The sequence below is a fragment of the Microcaecilia unicolor genome, chromosome 1, assembly GCF_901765095.1.
Source record: "Microcaecilia unicolor chromosome 1, aMicUni1.1, whole genome shotgun sequence".
NCBI classification, from domain to species: Eukaryota; Metazoa; Chordata; class Amphibia; order Gymnophiona; family Siphonopidae; genus Microcaecilia; species Microcaecilia unicolor.
The window spans coordinates 69,183,984-69,206,880 of NC_044031.1; the positions used below are offsets into that span (position 1 = coordinate 69,183,984).

Sequence of the window (22,897 nt, forward strand, 5' to 3'; positions counted from 1 at the left end):
AGAATCAAACCCATGTCCCCTACATTGAGGGGCAACAGCCCTAACCCTATTGCACACACTTCCTGCAGGCCTTTCTTGATCTTATCTTCACTAACTGTAAGAGATCTTTTCTTGTTTGAGTCAGGAGGTTTTTTTGTTTGTTTTTAAGGCTTGGTTTTAATTGCGGTTAATGCATTATTTTAGTCCTGATTTTAAAAAAATAATCGGAACTAATAAAACTAATTGCAGCTGTGCTCCCCCTGCCACATCCACAGAGCGATCTGGTATCTCTTCCTCCCCTCCTGCCCATCCACGGTTCTGCATCTCGCCCTCTCAATCTCCCCTCCCTCTCTCCCGAACGTACCTTAAAACAGATTTTTCAGAGGGCAGCGGCAGAGCAGCAATACACACATGCACACCGCCTGTGACCTGCTCCAAAGCTTACCTTTTGATCGGTCCTGCCCCCTGCAATGCAACTTCCTGTTTCCGCAGGGGTGGAACAGATCAGAAGGGAAGCTTTGGAGCAGGTTTCAGGTAGGATGTGTGTATCACTACGCTCCCTCTCTCTCTGGAAGAGATGGCAGGGGAAGGGAGAAGAGGAAGAGATACTGGATTGTAGGCGGGGGTGGGGATAGTGGCAGAGATATACTGGTCAGTGGGTGGGAGGGAGGAAGGATGGACCTGCATGTAGAGGGGAGGGAGAGATGCTAGTCAATGGAAGGGATAAAAGGAAAGGGAAATGGGACTTGATATACTGCCTTTCTCTGGTTCTTTTTTTGTTTGTTGGTTTTGTAACTACATTCAAAACAGTTTATATAGTATATATAGGCACTTATTTGTACATGGGGCAATGGAGGGTTAAGTGACTTTCCCAGAGTCACAAGGAGCTACAGTAGGAATCAAACCCAGTTCCCCAGGATCAAAGTCCGCTGCACTAACCACTAGGCTATAGAGGGAGACATGTTGGACCGGGCAGGAAGGGAGATGGAGGAGGGGGGGGAGAGAGAAGAAGCAATGTTGGACCCAGATTGGAGAAGAAGAGAGAGACAATGGGAGGGAGGTGGGAACAGGGAGGGAGAGATGTCCTGGGGGCGGGGCAGGGGGAGGGAGATATTGGTCCTTTAATTATATGATTAATCACGATTAAGAAAAATTTTTATCCTGATGCAGCCATTGTTATGGGTTTCTTTTCCTAAATTGCACTCATCTCCAGTTGTCTTTGGGAGGGTGTTCAATGTACTGTATCTTTTTGTGAAGAAATATTTCAATCAACCAGTCACACTGCCTGTCCTTTAGTTCTAGAACTTCTCAATCAGCAAGTAGATTGAATCAGATTCACAAGTGGATGGCATCTTCCAGTAACACATGGAGAGGGTATTGCTTTCAAAATTTAGAATAAGAGAGCTTTTTGATAGGAGTTAGTCCCTTAGAGAGCCTGTGCTACTACCTCAGGTTTCATTTTTTGTTATAAGGATGCATTGAGGAGAAAGGGGATAATTGTAAACTGTTTTCTGAAGAAGCAGATCGTAATAAACCTTCCCTATTTGCAGCCTGAGTGGGCAACTTGGTAACTGTTTTGTCATCATGTTCCCAATGCCTTAAGTCTATTCTTTTGACTGGATTTCCTCGAGAATAAACTAAATTTGTACTGATTTCTCCCTCAAGGTGGGAACAAGGAGATATATGGCTCCTGAGGTGTTGGAGGGGGCAATCAACTTCCAGCGAGATGCCTTCCTGAGAATAGACATGTATGCCTTGGGGTTGGTTCTCTGGGAGCTTGTTGCAAGGTGCACTGCAGCTGATGGTAAGTTGTTTCTTGGAAGTGTGTAGCAAGGTGCAGCTAGAGAAATGTCCACCTTATCAGTTCTCTGTTGTTGCTCTACATTGTCCAAAAGATGACAGACCAAGGTCTGTTGAGCCCAGCATCCTGTATATGACAGGCTTTTCTGGGCTGCAAGTACTCTGATTGGAGAAGTAGACTAGTGGATAGAGCAGCAAGCTGAGAACCGGGGGAAGCCAGCCCTTCAAATCCTGTTTCCTCCACTGATGTTTTTGTGACCTTGAGGAAATCACTTAGGGGGTCTTTTATTAAGCCACGGTAGCGTTTTTAGTTTGCGGTAGAAATCAGCTGGCAGTAAATGCCGAGACGTCCATGGGTGTGGCAGCGTTTTCCACCAGCTGATTTCTACCACAAGCTAAAAACGCTACTGCTGTGTAGTAAAAGACCCCCTTAGTATTGCATTGCCTCGGGTACAGACCTATGGAAATACCTATTGAGCCTAAATGTAATTCATCTTGAACTGTGTGGGATCAAAGCATCCATGGTGACATTCTGTTCATTGTTCCAAATCCCGGATCACCCTCAGTTGTAATATCCAGTCATTCACTGTAGGTCCAATTGATTGTTTCTATTTTGCCGCTATTTCACACTTTGCTGCTGCCAGGCACATTCTCTTAACTCTTGTTTGTCATATACGCCCTCTTATATTACCTAATCCCAACAAACAAAATTTTGATTCACAAGAGAATAGGGTACCCAAAGTTTTCTGCAGTAATTGTGTTATTGCTTTCCAAAAAATGTTTACATTTTCACAGGTCCACCATATATGGAAAATAGTTCCTCAATATTTCTTACCTCCAGCACACAGTTGGTTGGTTGCCTTTAAGATAGCTCCTTTCAGTTTTGCCCACTGCTTTCCTACTTCTCCCAGATCTTCCCCTCCAGCTCACCTGAACAGAGTTTTGTTTTTTTCTTTTTGAAGCAAAGAACCTTCACTTTTGAATGAATCCTCTCGATGCCTGTCTTCCGTCTGGTGGTCACTAGATGCCAGATGATCAACCACTGTAACATCAGAAACCCTTTCCCCATTCATAAGCACTAAGTCCAGTATGCCCCATCCCATGTGGGTTCTTTTACCAACTGCTGGAACAGTTCTCCCTGTAGAGAATCCAGGATCTCCCTACTTCTAGAGAACCCCACAAAAGGGGGATACCATAATCAATATCTGACATATTATAATTACCTATTAGTAATACTTCCCCTTTCAGAACTATATTTTGAATGTCTTTGGTTAAACCTCTGTCTGCTTCTTCTACCTGTGAAGGAGGCCTGTATGTCATACCACCGTAAATAGTCTTTGTCTTTGTATGCATCACACAGGTCCTGTTGACGAGTACACGCTGCCATTTGAAGAGGAGATTGGTCAGCATCCATCACTAGAAGATCTGCAGGAAATAGTGGTTCACAAGAAGATGCGGCCAGTTTTCAAGGATCACTGGCTTAAGCACCCTGTAAGTCCTCATGTATATCTGTGTGTGTATCTATATATTTTTGTAATAGTTTTTTTTTTTATATAACTACTACTACTAGCATTTATATAGCGCTACCAGACGCACGCAGCGCTTAACACCTGACATAGAGAGACAGTCCGTGCTCAAAGAGCTTACAATCTAGATAAAACAGACAGACAAGACATTACGGGTAAGGGAATTACAGGGTGAAGAGGAACAGGAGAGGAGGAGGGCAAATGAGTAGCGGTTAGGAGCCAAAGGCAGTAGTGAAAAGTTGAGCTTTCAGCATAGATTTAAAAACAGGTAGAGATGGCGCTAGACGTATGGGTTCGGGAAGACGGTTCCAGGCATAAGGTGCCGCAAGATAAAAGGAATGAAGTCTGGAGTTAGTGGTGGAGGAGAAGGGGGACAACAGGAGAGATTTGTTCAGAGAGCGGAGTTCACGGGGAGGAATGTAGGGAGAGAGGAGAGGTAATGAGGGGTCATAGAGTGGATGCATTTAAAGGTCAGTAAGTAACTGTGACTTTTGAGCTCCCATCAGTGACAAAGAAAACATGACATTACAAAAGAAATCAAATTGGGTGGGCTAAAGGAGCCCTAAGTTCTTCAGAAGAAATTTAGAAAGGTTTTCAATATGTAAAACTGAGTTTTTCATGTGGAAAGAGTTATGCAGTGATTTAAGTAGGAGTTCACATTATCAGGGCAATTCTGTAAACTGGTGGCTACACTTAAGCACCACTTACACATGTCAGAGGTGACAATAATTTCCAGTTCCATACATATATGCACTAGGTGCTACTCTATTAGGTAGCGCTGTAGTGCTAAAGAGCTTAACTGCAAGGGGAGCATACAGGTGGGTGGAGCATAGGCAGGCTTGATGCCAGGCAACGTACGCAACTTCTAGAATACTAGCACTTACATGAGTTGCATGGCACACTTAGGCGCACCAACTTATGCCACCCATTAACCTGAGGTGAATAGGCACACACAAATTTCGACATGCAAAGTGGCTTTTCGCTAGTATTCTGTAATTGCTTAGGCACTCCTAAGTGCCATTATAAAATTGGTGCTGACTGCAACCCATTGTACCGATAACGGGGCTCCATGTTATAGAATTGCCCCCTTTACTTTGCAAAATGTAAGGTGATTGTGTAAATCCCAAGAGATTTCATTTATTTCACTTTCTATGCATGTGTGTGTTTATGCCTGCTCCAGAGCAGGGGTAAATCTACACAGTGCCTACTGATACTAGATACATGTGTAAGCAGCAGTTTTAGTAGGGAAAATACACATGTACTTTGTATCTAAAATGACAAATAAACACACGTATGTATAAAATGCCTTAAACACATGTATGTATAAATTGCCTTCATTATCTGCTGTTATAGTCCATGCTTTTGTTCCATACGTACACCGCCTTGAATGAATTCCTTCAAAAAAAGCGGTAAATAAAGCCTAATAAATATCAGCAAAATCATTTGCAATGAAAAAACAAAATGCCTCTGCAAGAGTTGCATGCACACTGACACTGGGTCCTTATCGGATGCAAAAAATCATGAAACTGATCACGGCTTCTGAGGTCACTTACAACACATGTTCTTGTCAGAGTTGCAGATATCATGGCTTTATGTTGTTAGTTTTTCCACATAGAGTGTTACACTTTAGGTATGTTGCACTTAAGAGCACCACAGAGCTCACCCGTTCCTTGGTCAGCAGAGATGAAAAGTAAGATGAATTATCACCTAGCTTAATTCAGGCACTCATAGTAACATAGTAGATGACGGCAGAAAAAGACCTGCATGGTCCATCCAGTCTGTACTTTACCTTGAATTTGTACCTGTCTTTTTCAGGGCACAGACCGTATAAGTCTGCCCAACAGTATTTCCCGCCTCCCAACCACCAGTCCCGCCTCCCATCACCGGCTCTGGTACAGACCGTATAAGTCTGCCCTCCCCTATCCTAGCCTCCCAACCACCAACCCCTCTTCCCCTCACCTGCTCCGCCACCCAATTTCAGCTAAGCTTCTGAGGATCATGTTGCAGTTTAAAATGTTGTAACTGTTATAATTGTAAATGGTGTACAATGGAAGTGAAATAAAAGTCCCTCACCCCAAAAATAGATGACCTTTCTTAATTTCTTGCAACCCCCCCCCCCCCCCCCCCCCCCCCCGGCTTACCTTAACTTTGTTGGTGGTCCACCAGCTAAGCAGGGCAGAAGCAGACCCCACTTGCTCGTGCCCCTGGCTGCTTCTGCATAAAAATGACGGCTGCAACCTCTGCTGATGGTTTTGCATTACTATCACAAGGGGGCTGACTGGTAGGGTTTACTCTTTTGCTTCCTATGCACTGGACCAGCAACAATGTTAAGTTAGGCCTATTCTGACTTGGCGTGGGGGAGCTGAAATGTCTTCAGGAGGGCTATCTGTTAGGATGAGGAGCTGGGAGAGGGGTCCATACATGCTGGAGAGGGGAGGGAGAGGATATTGGATGGATCAGTTTGGGAGGGTGATGGGGGGGACGACACATGATATCTCCTTATGCAGATTCCAGGCAGTATTCAGCTGGGAAGTTAGCAGCTGAGTTGTTTTGGTAATAGTTCAAATAAGAGTTGTAGAGGTAGCTGATAATAATGAGTACTTATAGCCTTCTTTATTCCAAAACCAGGTGAACAATAAAGCAACATTGATACGTTAACCAGAAATGTAAAAGAAAAAAAAATATGTACATTAAAAATTTAGAAAATAAATATGACTTTAATAATTTCTGAAATTGAAAATAACCAGAGCAATCACAAATGTAGGCTAACAATATATTCCAATGCTTTACCAATAGATACCTAAAAGAATCTTCATTAAAAGACTTAAGTTTAATACCCTTAAATGAAGGAAATTGTAACATAAAACGATTACATGCATGAAAATCATTATGGGGCTTATTTTCGAAACAGAAAAACGTCCAAAAAGAGGCACAAAGCAGCAGATTTTTTTCCCCAAATAAAACGTCCAAATCGGTATTTTCAAAACCCATTTGTAAGACAGTTTTCTATGCAGTTTGTTTGCAGTACATTCAAACAACAAGGGGGCATGTTGGGGGCAGGATTTAGGCATTTCCAAAACTTGGACGTTTTTCTTCCTTAATGGAACAAAGCAAAAACATCCAGGGCTATAGTTAGATGTTTTGGTCTAGATCTGTTTCAATCACGAATAAGTCACAAAAAGGTACCCTCAATGACCAAATGACCATTGGAAAGATTAAGGTATGACTCCCATTTACTCCACCAGTGGTCACTGACCACCCCCCCCCCCCCCCCCCCCACTCCCACCCTCCAAAGATGTGAAATAAACAATGCATACCAGCCTTTGATAGCTTCAGATGTTATGGCCAGTCCTATTATAGCAGCAAGCAAGTCCCTGGAGTAGACTAGTAGTCAGTTCAGTGTACTGTAGAGAAGGGAACCCATATCTCACTCTGTTACACTTGTGGTGGAAAGTGTGATCCCTCCAAAACCCACCAAAAGCCTACTGTACCCACATATAGGTGAGATCTGCAGGCATAAGGGCTTTTGTGGTGGTGTATATTCAGGTGCAGTAGGGTTTGGGGGGGGGGGGGGGGTACCATACAATATAAGGGAGTAACGGTGAGATGTGTACTAGAGAATGACACAGTTACTGTGAATACACCATGGTAAACCGCAGTAAATCCGTGGTAAGGGCCGCACCCTAACTAGAATCACCGCGGATGCGGGAACAAAACTTTTTAAAACCCCATGGGAACGGTAAAAAGCCTGCGGTAAAAAAATCCTTTCCTCCATTCCCATCCTCCTCTCCGCCAGCGTCATTTACATTTTCCCACAGCTGGCAGCGATTCATAGTCACAGGCTGGCTCTGTGTTTTTCGTCCTGCTGCATCCTGCTCTCTCTACCGCAACTTCCTGTTTAGGTTCAAAACAAGAAGTTGCAGTAGAAGAGAGCGGGACGCATCGGAAGGAGAGCCATGGAGTTGGCGTGTGACTGTGAATCGCTACTGGAAAACTTAAATACCGAATACATTCTGTGAGAAAAAATGGAGCAGACAGGAGGCAGAAGCAACCAGAGGATGGAAGTATGGGGCTCAGGGCAGTAGCCACAGTTGTCCTCTTCCTAAGGATGGCCTTAAATGCTACAGAAACTTAAATAGAAGAGAAGTGTATCACCAAAGAAAAAATTTTTTTTTTTTTTTTTAATATTTTGGAACAAAATAAAATGATGATGATATGGCACTGGATCCTTTCAGGTCTTAGTCAGTGGTTGAAATTTTGCTATGGTCAGTAGTGACTGAAAAAACAAGAAGCTGTTTTGTGGCCCATATTAAATGAGCTGATGTCCCAATGACAAAGAAAACGTTCTCAGGAACAGGCAGGAATAGACTTTGCTGCTGACAGTCTCAGCAGAGAGAGAGCAAAGACTGCACAGGCTTAAAAATCAAATCAACCTCTTGGCTTCTGATGCAAGTTTCCTGCAGTTCAGTGGGGAAGGGCGAGGGGAGGAAGAGCCTTGTGCGTTCATTTGACATATAGTTGTACATCAGGCCACACACTCCTCATCTGCTGCTCAGTATGGAATGAAAATTTGAACCATGTGGTTTGAATTTTTTTATTCAGTACTGAAGTGAAGGAGGGGGGTGGGAGATATGGTCCAGTGCACAGCTGTTCTCCTTTTTCTTTCCTCCCCTCTTGTAATCACCTTGTGCCACTGTTGGGGTTGGGGGATAGAAAGCTGAGAACTTGCTCCCTGTGATCATGTGTCCCTGCAGCACATTGAGATCAGGCACTACATAGTTAGTTACACTGGAGCATTACATGTTTCAAATGTTTTCAGATCATATATTTGATTATAATGTTTTATGTATTGCAGCACTGGAAGGAACAGAAATTCTCTTATGTTAGCTAAGTTTTATTCACGGGTCTTGGTGAAATCCATTAGCAGATGGAGTCAGAGCTTGCAGGGATGGAGACAGGGACGGGGACAAAACTCACAGGAACGGGCAGAGACAGGGTCAAAGCTCTCAGGGACAGGGTGGACATGGGGACAAAGCTTGCAAGGATGGGGACAAACTTTGTCCCTGTGTGATTCTCTATTGTGTACCTGAGACCTTTTATGTAAGCTCTCTATTAGATTGTAAGCTCTTTGAGCAGGGACTGTCTTTCTTCTATGTTTGTGCAGCGCTGCGTATGCCTTGTAGCGCTATAGAAATGCTAAATAGTAGTAGTAAGTCTACTGCAGTGCCCCACTGCTCTGCTGGTATGTCTGTGTGACTAGTGTACTAAGAATGCTGACACCCCCCCCCCCCCCCAATTCATCCCAATGGCTTGTTTTTGTGCGTTTTTCCCTTGGACATTTTTTTTTTTTCAAAATTGGTTCAAAAGATAGACCTACTGAGCACAAAAACATCTAGCAAATGGCCATTTTCAAAGCAAAAAGATAGACATCTTTCTGGTTTGAAAGTCACTATGTTCACCTTTTAAATTTTGGACATTTTAAGCAAAGCGTCCAAAATCAGATTTATACGTCATATCGAAAATGTTCCTCTATATTTTCTAAGCAGTTGAATCAATGATGTCAGTTCAACTGGACAGTAACCCTCTAAAAGTTTAAAACCCAAACAACATACATTAAAAGTTATCTGTGCTCGCCAATGGAGATCAATCAGCAATGGGGGGGGGGGACACCTGATCAAATTTAGATTTACAAAAAATCTAACAACCGTATACTGGATCAGCTGTATCCTAGTTAGCTGTTTCAAAGTAATTCCTATATACAGAGATTTGCAATAATCAATTTGTGATAAAATAAGTATTTGAACTAGTACTTGAAAATGGGAATGAAATGTGAACAAATTAACCATAATTGCTTTAACTTAAAATGGTGTTTTGTAAGAGATGATTAGGTGCTCATTTTCAAAACAGAAAAACATCTTTAAAAACAGCACAAAGCAGCAGATGGACTTTTTTTCACAAAAGCATCCAAATCTTGATTTTTGAATCTCATTTTTAAGACTTTTTTTCTCCGCAGTTCGCCTAAATCTTAAAGGGGTGTGTTTTGAGCAGGACTAGTATAAGCTTATGATTTGGACATTTTTCTGCAATAATGGAACATTGTGAAAACATCCAGGGCAAAAAGTAAGGACATTTTTGGCTAGACCTGTTTTAGTAATGACTGAGTGCCAGAAAGGTATCCAAACTGACCAAATGACCACTGGAGCGATAAAAGCTATGACCCCCCCCCCCCCCCCATTAATCCCCTAGTGGTCACTGACCCTCTCCCACCCCCTAAGAGGTAAAAGTGACAGTACATACCAGGCGCTATGATAGCTGCAGATATTGTGGCCATTCCTCTTAGAACAGCAGCAGGTTCATGGAGTAGCCTAGTGTTTGGTGCAGTGGACTGTAGAAAATGGGACCGAGGCCCATATCCCAGTTTAACCTGGTATATTTGTAAGTGCGAGTGACTCCAAAACCACAAAATACCTACTGAACCCAAATGTAAGTGACGCCTAAAAACATAAGAATAGCCATATTGGGTCAGACCAATGGTCCATCTAGCCCAGTATCCTGCTTCCAACAGTGGCCAATCCAGGTCACAAGTACCTGGCAGAAACCTAATTAATAGAAACATTCCATGCTGCTAATCCCGGGACAAGTAGTGCCTTCCATTCCCCCATGTCAATCTCAATAACAGTCTATGGTTTTTTTTCCTCCAGGAACTTGTCCAAACCTTTTTTAAACCCAGGTATGCTAACTGCTGTTACTACATCTTCCGGCAAAGAGTTCCAGAGCTTAACTATTTGTTGAGTGAAAAAGTATTTCCTCCTATTTGTTTTAAAAGCATTTCCATATAATTTCATTGAGTGTCCCTGGTCTTTTTACTTTTTGAAACAGTGAAAAATTGATTCACTTCTGCCCGTTCTACACCACTCAGGATTTTATAGACGCCAGTCATATCCCCCCCCCCCCTCCCCCTCAGCCATTTCTTTTCCAAGCTGAAGAACCCTAACCTCTTTAGCCTTTCCTCATATCAGAGAAGTTCCATCACTTTTATCATTTTGGTTGCTCTTCTTTGAACCTTTTCTAATTCCACTATATCTTTTTTGAGATACGGCGACCAGAATTGAATGCAATACTCAAGGTGAGGTTGCACCATGGAGCAATACAGAGGCATTATAATATTCTTGGTCTTATTTTGCATCCCTTTCCAATAATTCCTAGCATCCTGTGTTCCTTTTTGGCCACCACCAGAGACTGGGCAGAATATTTCAGCATATTGTCTACAAGGACACCTAGACCTTTTTCTTGAATGCTGACTCCTAAGGTGGACCCTAGCATCAGGTAACTATGATTCGGATTATTCTTCCTGGTGTTCATCACTTTGCATTTGTCCACATTAAATTTCATCTGTCATTTGGATGCCCAGTTTTTTAAGCTTTTCCTGCAATTTTTCACAATCCACGTGTGTTTTGACAACTTTGAATAGTCTCGTATCATCTGCAATTTAATCACCTAGCTCGTCATTCTGTTTTTCCAACATAAAATGTCTAGATCGTTTATAAATATGTTAAATAGCACCGGTCCTAGTACAGATCCCTACGGCACCCTCCTCCATTGAGAAAAATGGTCATTTAACCCTACCCTCTTTTTTCTGTCCAATAACCAATTCCTAATCCATAGAAGGACATTGCCTCCCATCCCATGACTTTTTAATTTTCTCAGGAGTCTTTCATGAGGAACTTTGTTAGAAGCTTTCTGAAAATCTGGATACACTACATCAACCATCTCACCTTTATTCACATGTTTATTTACACCTTCAAAGAAATGAAGCAAATTGATGAGACAAGATTTCCCTTGGCTGAACCCATGCTGACTCTGTCCCATTAAACCATGTTTGTATATGCGTTCCGTAATTTTATTCTTTATAATAGTTTCCACTATTTTGCGTGGCGCTGAAGTCAGGCTTACCGGTCTGTAATTTCCTGGATCAGCCCTGGAACCCTTTTTAAAAATCATCATTACATTGGCCACCTCCAATCTTCAGGTACTATGCATAATAGTAGTTACAGATCACTAACAACAGATTAACAATTTCAGGTTTGTGTTCTTTCAGTGCCCTGGGATGTATGCTATCTGGTCCAGGTGATTTATCACTCTTTAACTTGTCAATTTGGCTCAGTATGTCTTTCACTGAGATTTCTTTCCGTTCTTCCTCATCACCCTTGAAAACCATTTCAGTACAGGTAGATCTCTTACATCTCTTCCATAAAGACTGAAGCAAGGAATTCATTCAATCTTTCTACTATGACCTTGTCCTCTCTGAGTTGCCTCTTTTGCTCCTTTGTGTTCTAACTGTCCCATGGATTCCCTCACAGGCTTTCTGCTTCTGATGTACCTGAAAAAAAGGTGTTGCTATAAGTTTTTGTCTCCATGACAGGTTTTTCTTCATACTCTCTTTATCCTTCTTTATCAGTGCTTTGCGTCTAGCTTGACTGCTTACGCTGCTTCTTATTTTCTTTACTCGGATCCTTTTTCCATTCTTTAAAGGATGTTCTTTTGGTTCTAATAGCCTCTTTCACTTCACCTTTTAACCACACTGGCAGTCGTTTGCTCTTCTTTCCACCTTTGTTAATATGTGGAATACATCTGGTCTGGGCTTCCACAATGGTATTTTTAAACAACGTCCATGCTAACCTTTGCGGCCGACCCTTTCAGTTTCTTTTTAATAATTTTTCTCATTTTGTCTTTAGTCACCCTTCTGAAAAATGAATGCTGCTACAGTAGATTTTTTTAGTGTCTTCACTCCAGATATCAGTTCAAATTTGATCATGTTATGATCACTGTTTCCCACCGTTACCTCTAACACCATGCCCTGCATTCCACTAAGGACTTGATCTAAAATAGCTCCCCTTCTTGTCAGTTTTTGGACCAGTTGCTTCAAGATGCAGTCATTTATTACATCTAAGAATTTTACCTCCCTATCCTCCCTGATGTAGCATTTATCCAGTCAATATTGGGGTAATTTAAATCACCCATTATTATAATGCCACCCAATTTGCCAACTTTCCTAATTTCGCTAAAATTTTGTTCAGCTGTCTGTTTGTCCTGTGGTAGTAAAGCCCTACCAATCACCCGTTTTTACAATGTAGCCCAATTAATCACTTTAATGTTATGCCCTGAGGCATAAGGGTTATGTTAGTGGTGTATAGTTGGGTACAGTACATTTTTTGTTCCTGGAGGGCTCACCATACAATATAAGGTGGTAACAGTGAGATGTGTACCTGGGACTTTTTATGTGAAGTTCACTGCAATGCCCCCTAGGCTGTCCCACTGCTCTGCTGGAATGTCTGTGTGGCCAGTCTATTAAGACTGCTGACCCCCAGACATCCCAATGGCCTAATTTTGTGCATTTTTACATTGGAAGTTTTTTGTTTGAAAATGGCTCTTAAAGACGGTCTGATTACAAAAACATCTAAAATAGGACGATTTTTGAACCAAAATGATAGATGTTTTTCTGGTTTGAAAATGAGCATGTTTGGCACTGGATTGTTGGACTTTTTTTTTGTAAAACGTCCAAAATTGGATTTGGACATCATATTGAAATGCTCCTCCACATCTGATAGTTCATTGTCAAAGCCGAATCTAATATAAATCCAAGTACTCTAGAAGTTTTTTCCACAATAAACTGAGAACCGTCATAACAACATTCCCTGGAATATTACCAGGGTACAAACTAAACCAAAGAACCATTCTCTTTTCCATATTAAGTTTAAGACAGTAAATATTGATTTCCTTCATATAATTAACCCCCAAAGAAGTATAATCTTGGTTTATATTACAGGGATCAAGTACATCTGAAAAAATAATTTCACCAACCTCTTGCAAAGTATCTCCTAATGAACTCATATAAATGTAGCTGGTAATTGGTGGGGAAGGAACATTTTGGTACTGGAGATGGAGGGAGGAGTAAATAGAGGTGCTACTGGTGGAGAGAAAAGTGTTACCATAGTTGTAATTGTGGGTAAAGAGTTGTAGATAACTTCTGGAAAGGGAAAAGAAGTGGGCTATATTAGCTATGGTCTGGTCAAAGCAATGGAAATCAAAATATTTAGGGGATTATAAGTAGGGGGTATATATGGCCCAGAAAAAAGATTGTTTTCTGTTTGTTAATCAAATTTTGCCTGATTTTTGTTCATTTTTTTTCCATACTCATTTTGTCTATTTATTTTTGGTACGTGCATTGTATTCACTCATCTTTTTTTTTTTGCACACAATCAGTTGTATAAATGTTAATTTGTAGGTATACATATGTATAAGCAATTTGTGTGCACTTTAAATTTTTAGGTCCAAATGAGCCAAATGCACGCTCATGAATGCATATCCTTAATGGTAAGTAAAGTGATAAAATTGAGAGCATGGTGAAACCTATTGACTGTCTTCATTACCCTTCTAGGGAATGGCACAGCTGTGTGTGACCATTGAAGAATGCTGGGACCATGATGCAGAGGCTCGACTCTCGGCATGCTGCGTAGAGGAACGCATATCTCAGATCCGCAGATCAGTAAATGGCACTACCTCGGACTGCCTCGTTTCTATTGTGACCTCTGTCACCAATGTGGATTTACCGCCCAAAGAGTCAAGTATCTGAGAACCGCTGGCTTCCACTTCTTGTCTTTCCAGACTCAGTGGATTTAAAAACAAAAAAAAAGAAGAAGAAAAAAAACAAGTTAAAAACAAACCACATGAGTGCAGCTGCTATTTTACCTTGACTTTTTTTATTAATATTATTATTATTATTATTTTTTGGATTGGATCAATTTTACCAGCACATTGCTCTACTGTATTAAAAATGAAATACAAATACAAGAAACTTTTTTTTTTAAAGGACATCTCAGCAAGCATTCAGGTGCCGACTGATGAATGCAGAAAAGGTGCAGGTACCTCGAAAACCTCAACAAACGTTTTTGCTTTGTTTTTTTTTTGTTTTGGTTTGGTTTAAGATATCTGGATTTCTCTTTTAGTGGTCCGTCTGCTACACAGAGAACGTTTGTGATGTAGAGAAAATTGCCTACTATCGTAGAAAATGAAATGCTGCAAACTTTTGGAGGAAACTTAGACTGTTACACACCTTCCTCAAAAGGATTCTGATCCCATTCTTTCCCTTCTCCTTTTTTTTTTTTTTTTTTTTTAGAAAAAAATAAGAAAAAGTAAAACAGTGTGCTAAAAAACATACACACACACACAAAAAAAGACAGATGTGTCTTTTAGCGGATCTAACGGGTGTCACTGTAATGTGCTGAGGGATAAGAAATTGGTTGGAAGGTGCGAAGATTTTGGTGGGATGATAGAGGGGAGGGAGGTTCTAGTGTGTGATTGATGGGATGGGATGGGAGGGAGGGTGCTGGGGAAGAGTGTGAAGCGTTGGACTTTGCAGCATTTGGATAAACATCATTTGCTATGGAGCTACTTCTCAGGTAACCAGTTAATAAGAGGAAAGATGTTTTTTTTTTTTTTTTGAGGCAGAGCATAAACAGCAACCACAGGGTACTGAGAAAAGTGGGTCATGCACGTGCCCGTAACTCCGTCTTGGTTATGCAGCACACAAAGTTTAGTGCAACTTGTAATATCTCAGGCTTGGGTGCTAATGGTGAGGAGAGAGAGGGTTTATATATTGTTCCTCCTTCAGTGTAAATAACCAACTTCATCACTTCTGGAAAATCTCAGGAAGGGCTAGCAAAGTGCGTTCTTCAGTGTGGGATATGTAAGTAGATAAAGTGTGTCTGTACTGAAGGAGCGCATTCCTCTGGCTTGACAGTTCAGGGAATACAACCTCTGCCTGGGTTAAGCGACTATGCATGGCCTGAAGTGCCAGGAAAAATAACTGTAGCTGGAAATATCAGGGAAGTCACTGGAACATGTTTAATGTTGATGGAGATTCTTCCCATGGGTAGGGTATAATTTGTACATTTAAAATTATTGATGAAGGAACTTACTGGTCAGGGAGCCAACATAACCTTAGCACCCAAGAAAAGTAATGCACAGAAATGAGGCATCTGAGTTTTAAAGTGATGATGATTCTCTGGTAGCAATTAAGGGCACCTTGACCTTGTAGCACATCCTACTTTCTCTTTACCCTCTGGCCAAATTCTTTTGTCTTAACCTGGTGCATATACTAAATACCATTACTCAGTTATGCCATAAACTTGCTCTAGTCAGTGAATGTTTCTAATGCTGCTTATTCAACACTTTAAAATATTTTTTTAATTTGCAAAACATGCAGTGTAACAAAAAAAAAAAAAAAAGAAAAAAAAATACAAACATGCCATGTGGCTTCCGAAGTTTAAATAAATTTGAAAACAAAAAAAAAAAAACAGAAAAGAAAACTTTCATGACCACAGACCACCTCAAACCAGAAATACCTCAGAATTTTCTACTCGTATAAGTTGTATTATATATTTTGTTAGTTGTGTTGTTGTGTAGTAACTATATTTTAATGTAAGTTGGATTTTATGATAAGGGAATTTTGAAAAGATAAATGAGTTCAAGAATCTTTTAGGAAGTGCTATCATTTTTTTTTTTTTGGTTTTTATAAAAGCATCATTGTAAATAACTGTATACAGCTGTAGAATGACTGCCTGTATAGGGTACTGGGGCATTATTAACTTTTGTGATGGCTGTTTCCACTCTGTGACAACTTGCAACATTTTTGTTGGACAGTATATTGTCAGAATTATATATGTTTATCTTTATCTGTATACTGTATTTATCAAGAGAGAGATCTATATATACAGTATATATGTAAACATTTTTGGTCAGAGAATGTCATTCCAAGAATCCATCCTTTTCATTGTCTTTAATAGAATTTAATTTTATTTTTTCTTTAGCAGATATGCTTCCTTCAAATGTGTGCAAAAAATATGCAGTCATATTTTTAAATTTGGCATAAAATGTAGCACCCAAGAAATTGCCTTACTTTAGAGCAAAAAAAACTGATTGCTTTCAAATGCAAAATAAATTTCCAACAGCAAAACAGGCTTTAATTACAGTATCACCAGGGTAGGATAAATTAATATTGTATTGGGCGAGAAGAATAGTCTTTAATCTGAGTAGTAAAGTGGGATTACAAATTTTTTGTACTCAATATAAATTTTAGAAACTGGCGTCTACAATATTTCGAACCTTAGCTACAGTTGAGGGGGGCGGGGAATTGGGGGCTTCCTTATGGTGCTTTTACTGCTTCACCAAAAAAAAATTTTTTTTAATACAGAAAGGGTAGACATCCAGTCACATAAAGCAGTTTGTGGGAAAAAATCTTTACATAGTGAAATGGTTGCCAGTTCTCCCTGCTTGTTTTGCTCGACAGGTAAAGATTGGCACTAGAAATTCTATGGAAAGCCCAAAAGGGTTTTGAAAAGGAAGGGTTTTGGAATGACAATCTCACATGAGATATGATGCCACTTTTATTTTTTTGCCTTTGAAGCAGAATTTAGTAAAGGACAAAAAAGTGTGTATTATTTTTATAGTGCCCCTTCACATAGTACTTTTTTAAAATTTCCTTAATGCTATAAATAACTGAGACAGGATTTACAGCAGTTGCTTTTTTTTTTTTTTTTTATAAAATCTGAAGCTTTAAAGTATTCATTGAATGTGCCATCTTATACTTGGAAATCTGTTTGTATGCGATTTTTGTATACCTTTTAGACATTTTTTTATATACAGTAGTCTACACGTTCAAGCAACAGTACCTCCCTCTGGCAGCAAAAACTATTTTCTCATATATAGGATGCTGAGAGGAGAGGAAAATGGAGATGCAGGGGGTGAGAAACAAAACTACCATCTCTCATCTTTTTTTTAGTAAAATCTGACCAGAAACCACAAAAGTAGATCTTTAGATCAGAAATCAGCCAGGCTGTGAGTAAATACCACCCATTCTAGCCCCTTCTGTTCAGGAACTTGCTGCCGTGGTAGGTAGGCCCGCTAGTTTAATGTATCAGAAGTAGAATCAGATTTGTGACTTTCACTCTGAGAAGTTGATTCCTAACACACTAGTCTCAGAAGAGTTCATTTAACTTCCTCGTTTTCTATTTTTTTTTTATTTTTTTATTTCTTATCCTTCTTTCCATGCTCTTAAATGTATTGGCTGTCACAGAGCTAACTTTCACAATAACTGCAGGGAATTACTTTTGCCAGCGTTTTTTGTACAAACGCTAATAAACACTAATTCACTAGCATCTTCCCTGGCATACAGTCTGTGACAATTCTATTCTTCCAGCATATCTTAATTAGAGACTAAAGAGAAAAAAATAATATTCCCGGGAGAGAGGGAGGGGGATGAAAATGTGGCCATTTGGAATGGAATTACAACGGTACAGGAATGAAAATGTCATTTGAACCTCTCTAGAGTATTTGTGCCAAAAAAAAAGGTGATGGAACATGAAGTTTCCGAAATTTAGCTTCTGTTGTCAAGTATCATACTTTGCAGGGGTGGGGTGTAAAATCGTGGGTGCGTTTTTGAACACATGTGAACTTTGTCTCCCCAACCTACACATCCCTTTTTGTTATGCTTCTAGCCACTCTTATGGAAGCCGGTGCCTGCTTCTTGCCGGGCAAAATAAGGCAGTTTACATGACACTTTTTGATGTGTCTGGGTTGCTTTGTAAGTTGATCTGTATTTGAGCAGGACCTCTGAAAGCTTCAAGTGATTTTTATAATGGACCAAGTTGTTAACCTGACTCTAGGAATTGCAGGTATGGTCTGTAGGTTGCTTTTGAAAATTAAATTGGGAAAGCCAATATAAAGTCTTCATTGCATAATATAGTAAAATTATAGTGCAGTGGTTCCCAAACCTGGTCCTGAAGGCACCCCGGTCAGTCAGGTATTCAGGATATCCACAATGAGTATTCATGAGAGAGATTTGCATACACTACCTCCGCTGCATGCAAATCTCTCTCATGAATATTCATTGTGGATATCCTGAGAACCTGACTGGCGAGGGTGCCTCCAGGACCAGGTTTGGGAACCACTGGTGTGTAGTGAGTAATACTAAAAGAATCTTTCATGCTCTGAATTGAATTAAATTAAATTCTCTTAATCCATGGTGGCAAAATGTTCAGAAACTGTAGGTAAAAGTATTGTTCCAGTTGAGCAATAAGTTTTAGGCCCAAGTTGACTGTGAAATAATTTTACCTTGAATTTATCAGTTTTGTGATGCAGCAGCAGGGAAGTGAGGTGAATGTGGCTGTATAATGTGGGAGATAGGAGACATGCTTTCATCACTGGCTGCTTTGCTGTTACTGGAACTATCTAGATGTTTTTGGAACCAGGAGGAAGCTCTCTTCAAGGTAAAATAGACTGTAGTCTGAATGGGTGTGGAACTTTTCCTGGTAGGTAGTATTTTCACATAGTACTACTTCAAAATAAACAGCCTTAATTGTGAGCCACAAAATGCTTCATTGCTATCGATGACAGAGAGCTTTGGGTAACAAAGTATATGACGGCAGATAAAGACTTGCACGGTCCATCTAGTCCACCCAATAAGGCTGTCAGAGGTGCATCTGCCACTTCATGCAGGTTACGCTTTCTGCCTAAGATTCTTTTTAATAAAATAGAATAAAATAAGTACTATTTTGAATTAGAAACTTAGGGGAGAAGTTATCAACATGGGCTACTGTTAAGTCAAGTTATTTTACCACAAGTTAGGTTCTTTTAACACAGGGTCTCACTGCATAAAATGGGACCCTGGCTAAAACAACCCAATTTAACAGCAGCCCATGTTGATAACTTCTTACCTTAATTGGGTGGTAGTTAAACAACTAAGACCTTACTCTCTATTTTCTAGCAGTGTTGATGTTATGTGGTAACACTTGATATAATATTTTACACCAGGTGGGCTAAGAGTTATTTCTTATTAGGTAGATGTAATTTTGAATAAGAACATAAGAATAGCCATACTGGGTCAGACCAAATGGTCCATCTAGCCTAGTATCTTGCTTCCAACAGTGGCCAATCCAGGTCACAAGTACCTGACAGAATCCCAAATAGTAGCAACACTCCATGCTACCAATCCCAGGGCAAGCAGTGGCTTCCCCCATGTCCATCTGAATAACAGACTGTGGACTGTTCCTCTAGGAACGTGTCCAAACCTTTTTTTTTTTTTTAAACCCAGATACACTAACCATCGTTACCACCTTCTCCGGCAACGGGTTCCAGAACTTAACTATTCTTTGAGTGAATGTATTGAGCCAACAGCAGCAGAGAATTTGGGAAGACCTGTAGAAGGACAACAGTGAAATTTGGTTATATTAACTCTGGTGCCACCTCTCAGGTCATAGGATGAGGACCCATGTCTCTAGTGCAAGCTAACAATAGGTTCCCATACAAAATATATCCTTTCTCTCTCCAAGAAAGCCATTATGAATAACTATCTACAGCAACAGAAAACTCACTTTCCCTGTACCTCGTATTCAAAAACCCCTTCTAGCAGTATCTGGTTCATGAGGCATCTACTAATAGGCTTCTCATAAATATATTGTTCTTTCTGCAACCAAAATGGAAATTTAAACATCACTAATTTCCACCTCAGGCGTTTCTTTGTTGTTGTTTTTTTCTTTCTGTGTAAACAAATAAAAGGACTGTGGTGAACTTTAAGTATACTTCAGAGGGTCAAAGAAGTGTATATGTTTTAAAAGCTATAATATATTGGTGTGGAAAAGATTAATTCACCACTACGGGGCTTTTTTTCAGCCTCCCCCCCCCCCCCCCCCCCCCATACTCCTCCCAAATTTTGTACTTACTCTCTGTTTTTGTATGGTCAATTGTAGCTTACCTTTTACGTTTTGAGTGGGTGAATGCTTCAGAATTAATTTCCTTTCAATAGCAACCCATCTATGACACGACTTTGAAATATTATCAGGAAAAATTCTAGCCTTTGTGGAAGTAGCTCTTACAGTGAATGAGACACCACTGCTCAATAGTCTTGAAGCCATATACCGCTATTATTCAATATATAATTGTTTCTGAAGCTTCTCATTCATTTTGGCACAGAGAATATTGTTTTTGTAAAACTGTAAATAAAAAAATATATAATGAAAGTATTTGAATACATTTTTTAAACTTTTTAATGATTATTAAATTATTAGAACTTGGACATTGTATGTGTGGTGAGGATTTTTGTTTTGTTATTTTTGTAAGACGTAGGAGTCTTTTATTAAAGTGCAGCAATGATTTGAAATTACCGCATGGTGATTGCCAAAATTGTGTGGTTACTGCAGCACCTCTTTGTAAACTGTTGGAGATGTTGCCAGCACTTTTCTATATAGTCAACATAAACAGGTTTATTTGTTTTTTTTAATGTCTGTTAACTGCATTGTAGATGATGTGATGCAGTTATACCTATTTATGTGATAACTGTGGCATAATATCTGCCTTGTTAGCAGTTAACACTGGCTCCCTATCCGTTTTCGCATCCTGTTCAAACTTCTTCTACTAACCTATAAATGTACTCACTCTGCTGCTCCCCAGTATCTCTCCACACTCGTCCTTCCCTATACCCCTTCCCGTACACTCCGCTCCATGGATAAATCCTTCTTATCTGTTCCCTTCTCCACTACTGCCAACTCCAGACTTCGCGCCTTCTGTCTCGCTGCACCCTACGCCTGGAATAAACTTCCTGAGCCCCTACATCTTGCCCCATCCTTGGCCACCTTTAAATCTAGACTGAAAGCCCACCTCTTTAACATTGCTTTTGACTCGTAACCACTTATAACCACTCGCCTCCACCTACCCTCCTTCCTGTACACATTAATTGATTTGATTTGCTTACTTTATTTTTTGTCTATTAGATTGTAAGCTCTTTGAGCAGGGATTGTCTTTCTTCTATGTTTGTGCAGTGCTGCGTACGCCTTGTAGCGCTATAGAAATACTAAATAGTAGTAGTAATTACCTCTGTGTGTAATAGTAAGATGCCTATTGTCTGCTCCATTCTGCATTAAATGTTAGGATGATAATTAGCATACATTAATTGTTAGTGTGGACCCAGAGTACATTCCTGGCAGTACAGGGTCAGTGAAGATCGTGAAAATCATGATAAATAAGGACAGTTACAAAGTTAAGTACATCCTAATATTTAATCTTTTAGGGGCCCTTTTAACTAAAGGGCGTTAAGCCCTTAGCGCACGGTTATTTCAATGGGCTTTGATCCTGGCAACCTGGGTTCAATTCCCACAGCAGCTCCTTGTGACCTTGGGCAAGCCACCCAAACCCTCCGTTGCCTCTATGGACAGAGAAAGTACCTGCATATAACGTGTACAGCACTTCATACATCTAGTAGCACTATAGAAATGATTAGCAGTAGTAATAAACAGGCTACCGCAAAAATGCATTAAAGCCCTTTGCAACATTTTGTCTGTTTCCACTCACTAACCCATACATTACTGATTTTTTAAAAAAACATTTTTGATAGGTGGCATATCATGAGCAGAGAGTGGGCATGGGAATGTTAACCAGCTAGTGTGTTATGCTTACAGGGACATTTTGCTCATTACATCCCCCAAAAAGGTCCATCTTTGAGCCATCTTCGAACAGGAAAAACATCTGGGTTTCCATTTCAAAAATGGCTCAAAGGTGGACATTTTTTCACAGAAGAGAAGAGCCATTTTGCAAATTTAAATGTCCAACTTATGAACGCCAAAAAAAAACAGACACACAAAGTCTGGCATCATTTCTACCAAAATGGCCATACAAACAACCCTGCAGAGCAGAAGTGCAGCCTAGTGGTCAGTACAGAATGGCACCCAGGTACAAATCCCACCTTAACTCCTTTCTTATGTATTGTGAGATCTCCAGGTACAGAAAAATACCTACTGTACCTAACTGTACACCACTACAATAGTCTTCAGGCCTGAAGGTGTCACCTATGTACAGGTACAGTGTGTATTTTGTTGTATTTGGAGGGCTCACGATTTACCCCAAGACAGAACTAGTTTGAGTGGAATTTGGACATGGATCCCCTTGTTCACTGTTCACTGTACTGACCACTAGGCTACACCTGGGACCTGCTTGCTAGTATGGGTATACCTATAATGCCTGATGCTGTCATAGTGCCTGATATCCCCTTTCAGTTTCACTAGTTAGAGGAATGGGAGAGGGACAGCATCCATTGGGGGACTAAGGAGGGGTCAAGCATTAATCCCTCCAGTGGTCAGCTGGTCATTCAGAGCATCTTTTTGTAACTTGGACATGATTTAAACAGGTCTAGGTAAAAATGTCTTTCTGTTTAGAATTGTACATTCATTCCAGTTCTGTTATCGCAGGAAGACTTTCTAATTTTGAGCCCACTCTAGTCCTGCCTAAGACATGCATCCAGCATGCCCACTTGCTGTTTGGACAAAGTCTGCAGAAAAATGTCCAAATTCTGCCTTTTCAAAAATTGTGACTTGGATGTTTTCTGCAGAAGGGGCTCTTTTTGGCCCTTCTGAGACATCCATCTGCTTTGAAAACGTATTTTGTGATCCACTTAGGATTATAGGTGGAATATAAATGTTGTTAAGTAACTGGCTAGACAGAGTTAATGGTGGGAGTCGAGTGGTCCTGCATTAACTCTGACATTA

At 40.3% G+C, this 22,897-nt stretch overlaps 1 protein-coding gene across 1 annotated transcript in view; it reads left to right on the forward strand.

Annotated features, from left to right (window-relative positions):
- Nucleotides 1-13,998, forward strand: part of ACVR2B (activin A receptor type 2B) — a 348,757-nt gene extending 334,759 nt beyond the window's left edge. Inside the window, exons 9-11 of the mRNA XM_030198157.1 lie at nt 1,645-1,783; nt 3,140-3,270; nt 13,744-13,998. Coding sequence (XP_030054017.1) covers nt 1,645-1,783; nt 3,140-3,270; nt 13,744-13,938 — 465 coding nt within the window. The 3' untranslated portion in view covers nt 13,939-13,998. The remainder of the gene's footprint in view (nt 1-1,644; nt 1,784-3,139; nt 3,271-13,743) is intronic.
- Nucleotides 13,999-22,897: the final 8,899 nt, after the last annotated feature.